At 47.6% G+C, this 7,838-nt stretch overlaps 1 protein-coding gene across 1 annotated transcript; it reads right to left on the bottom strand.

Annotated features, from left to right (window-relative positions):
- Positions 1 to 4,611: 4,611 nt before the first annotated feature.
- Positions 4,612 to 7,196, bottom strand: Rtp1 (receptor transporter protein 1). The gene is made up of 2 exons (XM_076866992.2): positions 6,925 to 7,196; positions 4,612 to 5,131 (listed from the first exon to the last, which is right to left on the bottom strand). Exons 1-2 carry the CDS (start codon positions 7,194 to 7,196, stop codon positions 4,612 to 4,614), a joined length of 792 nt encoding a protein of 263 aa, XP_076723107.2.
- Between the last annotated feature and the right edge of the window lie 642 nt (positions 7,197 to 7,838).

Below are 7,838 nucleotides of genomic sequence, written 5' to 3'. Positions count from 1 at the left end.
ACAGTGTTTGCAGTTGGTCAATATTGTTGTCCTTTGAGAGGTCAAGAAGGAAACAAGGTTTACAAGTATATATTGAGATTGGGGATGCAGCCCAGCAGGGGAGCATTTGCCCAGCATGCAACAGGCCCTGGGAGCCATCCTCAGGAAAGAAGGAAGGAAGGAAGGAAGGAAGGAAGGAAGGAAGGAAGGAAGGAAGGAAGGAAGGAAGAAAAGTACATTGTATGTAGCCATAGCCTGCTGGTAATCTGAGTGGGGTCAGTTTCTGTAAAGTCGTGGGGGTGGGAATCAGCCTGTAGCATCAATGAGAGGTGACAATGTGGAGACAGAGAATGTGGACAGTGTTTGAAATAATTGGTTTTGAAAGGAAGGAGGAAAGGCAGGATCTGGGCGAGAACGTGGGGTGGAGGGAGGAAAGGGAAGTTGAAAGCTGAGGCAGAGGGCAGATGGGCACAGGTCTGGGGTCCATCGTCCAAACTGACCACATGGACTGTGTCCAGAGGGGAACAGCCTGGTGGACCCATCAGGATAGGCTGAAACACACAAACACCATCTAATCTAAGCATGAAAGGGAATGTACTAGGAAAGTATGGGCGGATTCGCTGAATGAATTAGTATTAACCTATTAGTATATATTGGAGAATAAGACTCAGTAAAGGAAAAATTTGACCCTGCTGGGAATGTGAATAGCAGGAAGTGTTTTACAGCCGAGCCAGGGGGCCACCACTGGAATTAATATGCTCCATCTGTTCTCAGGGTTTTTATCATTTTGCTCCTCATTGAAATTCCAGTTGCCTCTCTTGGGCCATGTGTCCTTGGTTGGGAGCGGGGAGAGGAGCCAGCTCCTTAAACCCCTCCAGACTACCATCCACAGGGAGAGGTCAGGGTGCTGGGCCCCCACAAAGAAATACAAAGAGGACAGAACTGAAAGGGGGGAGCTTTTTCTTTTCCTGAGAAAGTCAGAGCAAGGACACAAACCTTGTTTTCAGACCCCGTTCAGAATTTATCCACTTAGTTAAGGCACTCATGGCCCAGTCATGAGTCTTACAGGGGCAAACCCTCAACTACAGCGGGGAAAGAACCAGAGAAGAGAACCACCCCACCCCCACCACCCTGAAACACGTTTCCCTGGCGTCTCAGATGGTTTGGTGGGACCCAACTGCCAGTCACCAGCTGGGGCAGCCAACTTAAGACTGCTTCTGTTGGCTTTCTCAGCTGCTGGGCCTCCTTCCTGAGGTCCTGAGGTCCTGAGTTCACAGGCCTCCAGAAAGTACTTCTGCTTCTGCTTCCTGGGAACCCAGCCCAGGGCAAAGGCCACAGGGATCTGGAGCCTGGAGGTGGGTGAGGATTCAGGGTACAGCACAAAACCGTGTGGCAGAGGATCCTGGCTGAGAGGATGAGACCTGAGCAAAGGCTTGAGGGAGGTCAGAGAGTAGGTCCAGTAAAAAACCACTCAAGACAAAGAGGGCCAAACAGAGGGTCAAATAGGGCCCAGGGCAGGAGTATGCCTGCTGTGTTGGGGACCAGCAAGGGAGCCAGGGTAGCTATAGAAGGAAGGGGGAAGCATGCTGAAAAGTGTCTCTAAGATGGCTGGAGCCACATCCTATCTGGCCTCGAAGGACCTGGCCTTTGCAGAACGGCAAAGGGAGCAGCAGAATGGCAGGACCGACTTTGGATAAAAGAATGACAGTGTTGAGGAAACAGGAAGAACACTCCCCCATGGGATCCTGCTTGTAAGAGCTCAACCTGGCAGATGAAAAAAGACAAATCCTTCAGAGGGAGGCCTGAAAGGAAAAAGCCTTCTTTCAAAGGTCGAGCTATCCAACAGTGGCCTGAGCTGTCTTGGGTGGTAATGATGTCCCTGACCCTGAGGGTGCTCAAAAAAAGACTGCATAACCTGTCATCAGAGAGGATGTAAAAACAATGCTTTATATGGGTTGGAACAGGATGGTACAAAGAAAGACCATGAGATGTTCCAAACCCTAAGGCAGTACCCGATATCCAGAAAGAATGACCATCAGCTCAAAGTCCCAGGGAAATCTACCTAAAATTAAACCAGGACCTATAGCTCCCTGTGCTTCCAGGGTTCAGAGCCCCATATATAAGCCCATGATATCTTCTGAAAAAAATCAAAACAAACTGTCTTCTTCCAAATGCTTTGATTTAAACAGTTTATTTGGGATATATGAATATAGAATCTAGGAAAAATAAGAGGTGAAGAGAGAAGGAGACACCAAATATTGTTATAAAAAAGATGTGCTAGGGAGATAAGGATCTGATTGAATATGGCCTAGCTCATTTGTTCATTTAGTTGTTCAAAACAATTTATTGTGTACTTGTTAGGTGCTCAATATAGGTGAATAAAATGCATGAAATCTGTGCTTCTTAGAGCTCACATTCTAGAAGTGAATACAGCCATAGATGAGTAATAACTGTAACTCTTGATGTGTTCCAGTAAAGGTGAAAGAACTCAGTAAAGGAAACTTTCAGCAGGATTAAGTCACTGCAGCAACACATCTGCAAGAGCAGAGGGGGAATCCCGCACAGGGTGGAGAGTTGAGTAGGGAAGCTGAGCCCTAGTCCTAGAGAGTTCGGGAAAGATCATCAAGAAAAATATCAAGGCGTAATTTTTATAAAACTAAATGCAAATGGAAGCATATTTCTCAGTTGGAAAGTATTATACCAGGAAGCACAGGTAGATCACCTGGGAGTTCTATTATTATTCAGATGCTTAGAATTTCCTCCTAGAAATTCTGATTCCAGTGGTCCAGAGTAGAGGCGGAGCAATGATGTTTCTTTAAAAATTCCCAAGATTTCTCAAGTGAAGCCAGGGCTGAGAACCTCTGTGGAAGGCAGAGCCCTCTGAGAGACAGGGCCTGCCCACTAAATGCCCTCTGTATCTAGCTCCTAAATCAGGACTTGCTGCAGAGTAGATGCTAGGATATGTGAACTGGGTAAAGAAATGAATACTGTGAGAATCAAGTGAAGGAAATCACAGCTGGTTACTAAAATCAGAGAAAGAATCAGACTGATTTCCAGCATCCCATCTTAACTATGGACTGAATTGGCCCAGAGTTGGAGCTAGTTGCAACCTCACACGGGGGTCCTAGAAAGGAGAGAGGGAAAGGTTCTGGGGAAGGAGGCAGAAAACCAATGGCCCAGTATATGAGGAACAGTATGGAGAATTCGAACATGCATTAATGACTTCTAAGCCCAACTGAAGACATTCTATCTTTATTTAAGTATCCCATCTTTATGTAAATGGACCTTTTCTCTTCACTACAACAGATGATAGTGACTTGTTGTTAAAGAGGAAAGTTGTAGGGGAAGGAGGACAGGGAGTCAGGTTATTAACAGAGGTGGATGAATAAGGGCTCTTCAACATTCAGGGTGGTATCCCATCTCCTGCCCTCTGCCTCTCCCCCATCCCAAACCCTACTGCCAGTCTCCTCTCCTGCCACTCCAAACAATATTGCATCCTATTTTAAAGGAATGTGAGATCCTAGGTACTTCTCTACGGACAAATCACTTGGCATCCTTAGTGTCCCTTCCTCTTGTTGAGAACACTCCATCCCCATGGTGTGGGTAGGCAGGCAATCTTTGACAAGATGGCCCATGCATAGCTGATGTGGGGAAGCTACTCAACTATAGTTGTAGCAAAAAAAAAAAAAAAAAAAAAAAAAAAACACCTGGAGGCCAGGCTTCAACTCCAGTGTTCTGGTATTCTGGCTATCAGCACTGCTAAGAATCTGAACTTTGAAAACCCTTCATTAAATGGGGAATCATTATATATGTTTCCTAGAGATTTTGTGCTTTGCTTCTAAAACGCTGTCTTCTAAACCTCCCCAAAATTCTGTGCCAGTTCATTTGTACCAAGTGGGAAGCCTTGCTCTATGGGACTCTACCCCACCACCATCTTTCAGCCACCCTGGCTCCAGGATCCTTCTGAGTGGAGAGAAGCTGGAAGCTGGGAAACAGAAGCAAGGAACCCTGTGGACCCAGCAGCAAAGCAGCAGCCTAATGCCTTCAACCTCTCTTCCTTAGAGGGAAACTTCTGCTGGGTGCATGAGGCAGAGCTGTGGGTGAGGCTTCTGTAGTAGGCAGAGGTTAATTTAAGCCTGCATCTAGAGGATGTGGAGATAATGAGGGACAGGAGTGGAAAACTAACCAGAGAGCCAGGTCAAAGGCATTGTTGTGGAAAGATCGCCTAGTCCTGGAATTTTCAAACATTTTTAAGGCAGTTAACCTTTTTTTCATACAAATAACTTAAGTAGAATTCCACCTAAGGTGCAGCTGTTCTGATAGAAGCAAGAGGAGAAAGTAAGAATTGGGGGTGGGTTGTTGGACCAGGAGTAGGAAAGCCACCCACTCAATCCACTTTCCAAATCCGAAAGTCCCTAAGGCACCTGCAGAGAATTTTGGGATACTTGATCTTCCTTTGAAACACCCCGATCTACCCCAGATGGGGAACATGGGTAAACTGTCCAGAGTCCCCACTGAGACAAGGACAGCATTAGAGCTAGAACTTGATCCCATTCCCAGGCTAGGTCTCTTCTCGCCCGCTCCCACCAGCCAGCAGACCCCACCCCAAGCCTCTGGCCCACCGAGGAAGGCTTAAAAAGAGCTGCGGAAGGAGAACTGTAGGTAGATGATCAACAGGAGAACCGTGGCCCAAAACAAGCACCAGGGAATAGAGCAGAAGTTGCAGCCCGAGCCCTCCTCAGCCTGAGGCTTGGTGGGACTGGGCGCCCGGGAGAAGGTATAGGTGGTCGCCTCCTCCTCCAGCAGCTTCTCGCTGGGCTTCCAGTGCACGATACCCTCCTGGCAAGCCTCGCAGAACTCTCCCCGGTGTCGTCGGTGGTCCTGGCGGCTGGCCACGTGGATGCGGTACTGGCCGCCGCGCTCCCCGTAGCACTGCTCGCGCAGACTGGTGATGAGGTTGTCCACCAGGCTCTCGATGTTCTCCTCCAGCATGCTGGACTCGTCCAGTCGCGCGGTGCCACACTCGTAGCACAGCTGCTTGAAGACTCGCATGCGCACCGAGCCTGCGCGCTGGGCTCGGTCCAGGTACATGTGGAAGAGGATAACCACGTGGGGCGATTGCCAGGTGTGCCAGCACCAGGAGCAGTGGAACCTGCAGAGAGGGGAAAGGAAAAGAAGACCGGACTGTGTGGAGGCAGAAGAAACAGGCCCAGGAAGTGGGTGAAGGGACGTAGAGGGTCAGCAGGACCTGGAGGTGGGGGTGGTGTGTTGACAGCCCCTTGGGTTTATCAGCCCCTTGGGTTCCCCAAGAGGCTGCCCAACCGGCCCCATTGTTAGCACCCCTAGGGCTAGAACAGGTTCCTTGGGAGTAGCATCCCACTGTGCTGTGTCTCCTGGGTGCTTTACAGAGGCCTCTGCCCCCTCCATCCCAGTTTCTTCAGGACTTGCTCCCAGATCTTTCTCTTTGGCCTTCATTTCTCATCTGTAAAATGAGTGCACTAGGTGAGTCCTTCCTGCCCAAAATGCCCAGGAGTCTGATAGTGCAGGTACAGCCCTCATCAGATAGGAAATGCACAATCTATCTGCACATTCCTATGTCAATGCTGTCTGAGGTCCAAAATCAGGAAAAAAAAATCACATTATCACCTATCAGTCTCCAAGTCAGTGCCAGAGTTAATGCATGCCAAGACCTAGAAGTAGAGACAGTCTGTGCCCAGAGGTCTATAATTTCCCAGGCTAATTGGGTCCAGCTGGGGATCACAGGTCACAGGCCAGTGCTGGGAAAGCCATAAACCCTCCCTACTCAGTCCCCCAAGTCTTTCATGTCTTCCAGAAGCTTCTGAGTCCTTCAGGCAAGTGGCATCCTTCCCATCTGTTGATTTGGGAGTTTGATGTTTTCATGTTCATTTCTTCTTATTTATTCATATCATTTTGGGACTATTTTTCCCTCTCATCACAGACTACTAAACTTGAATTTTAAAATGTCAAAACCTCAGAAATCTCCCAAATAATTCTTCATTTTTCTCTGAGATACAGAACCTAAGAGAGCCATCCATGTACATACAGCCAGCGGGGCGCTGAGCCAGTGCCCAGTAATGCTTCTTGAATTGAATTGAATTGACTGGACCAAGCAAAGCAGGAAGCCTTGCTTCAGACTCCAAGCTGAACCACTCAACCTCCCCATCTTATGTCCCAGAGGTAAGTCTTGACCCTATGGACAAGACCCACAGACAAGAGCAGTAGAAGGTTGTCTCAGATATTATTGCATATACAAAGCACTTAGGGAATCTTATTAAAATGCAGATTCTGATTCAGGTCTAGAATGGAGCCCAAGATTCTGCATCTCTAGCAAGTTCTAGATGATGCTCCCTGGACCACAAAGCAAAGAACTAGAACTAACCCTTCATTTTGCAAATGAAGAAAGTAAAGTCCAAGAAAAATATTGAATTGCTCAAGAGCCATGGAATCAATAGTAGAGCTATTTCTAGAACACCACGTGTGTTTGATATTTTAAATCAAACCAAGCTGAATTAAATAGATTAAAATTGAACTGGCCCAGGAGCAAAGCACAAACCACACCATGGACCTCAAGCCTCCCATCTCTCAGTTTTCAATTATTTGTTTTTAAATATTAAAATCTGAAAATGTGCAAGGGTGTCAGTGTTTAGGACTAATAATCTATCCTACCTCTTGATTCTCTGGATGAGGAAACTGTGAGAAAAAAAAAAATTACGCAGGAGATGGATCAGTAGAAGAGCTGGAATCAAAGCTAGGCATCCAAGCTCCCTTTGGGGGACTCACTCTGCTTCGCAGTCTACACTAGTCTGACAGTGAGATTGAAGCTAAGCACTTGGGTTCTGCAAATCCTTATCTTTCCTTTCAAGGTACCCCAGGGCTAGGGACTTGGGGACTGCCTACGTGGCCCCTACTTTCTGAGCTACTCACCTGCCTGAGGCGTGCAGTTCCAGGTACTGCTTCCAGCCAGGGGCCAGCACATTATGCTTGAGGTTGGGGTCAATGATGAGGTCCCAGCTGTCAGCTGGCTTAGCTTCCTCCATCTTCTCATAGAAGACTTTCTTCCACTCACCTGTGGTCACACTTTTACACATATCCTCGTCAGTGTTAAGGGAGGGCAAGCTCCACTTCAGTGAGAATGTGGAGAATGAGGGCAAGTGCAGGGCAGGGCAGCGCAGTCTCCACGGTCTAAAAATCCTCATCGACAGGACCAGAAGGAAGCAGGACCCAGCTCCCTCCTTTGTCCGCAGAGGAACCTGTTTCCAAGGCAACCAGGCAGGGCGCCAAGAGACAGAGCTTGGAGAGGAGGGAGTCTCCAAAGAGGTGTTTCAGGGCCTGAACTGAGACTGCAGAGGCAGGATTTGCAGGTCTCAGTGATCCAAGACAGCACAGGGGCCTGACGAGGCTCTGAGCTTCAGACCATTCTTACCTTGGCCTGCAAAGGGCATGGAGAAGTGAGAACTTGAGAGGTGGCTCAATTTCACGTTGTTGCCCCTGGAGGCATCATCAGTATCTGGCTGCTATGGTAACCATGATACCTTAGGGAGTCAAGGAGAAATAAGATGTGGGAAGATGTAGACTGCTAGTAGGTAGAGCAATAATAATAAACTTTTTCTCTGCACACTTACCTATCCCATGACTGATACACTGCCATTTAAAAAAACATAATTGGAGATCTCTTAAACCACAGTAACTATTAACATTGTACAGATCAGCAGCCTGGGGCTCATCTGGCCCATAAATAGAGCTTCTATTGAAATCAAAGATGTAGACCCCATATCGATTCATTCATTTATTTATTTCACATAATACTTATGTACCAGCTCTTATGCCAGATGCTTGTT

This window comes from Callospermophilus lateralis, chromosome 10 (genome assembly GCF_048772815.1).
Source record: "Callospermophilus lateralis isolate mCalLat2 chromosome 10, mCalLat2.hap1, whole genome shotgun sequence".
NCBI classification, from domain to species: Eukaryota; Metazoa; Chordata; class Mammalia; order Rodentia; family Sciuridae; genus Callospermophilus; species Callospermophilus lateralis.
The sequence above is the reverse complement of the archived record's forward strand: the minus strand, read 5'-3'. Positions and strand labels throughout refer to the sequence as shown.

What these genes read in the sequence shown, in the direction of transcription:
- Rtp1 (XM_076866992.2), bottom strand. Translation starts at nt 7,196, where the DNA reads ATGAGGATTTTTAGACCGTGGAGACTGCGCTGCCCTGCCCTGCACTTG. An exon ending in GAACTGCACGCCTCAGGCAG is followed by an intron (nt 5,132 to 6,924) that starts GTGAGTAGCTCA and finishes CCCTCTCTGCAG; the next exon opens with GTTCCACTGCTCCTGGTGCT.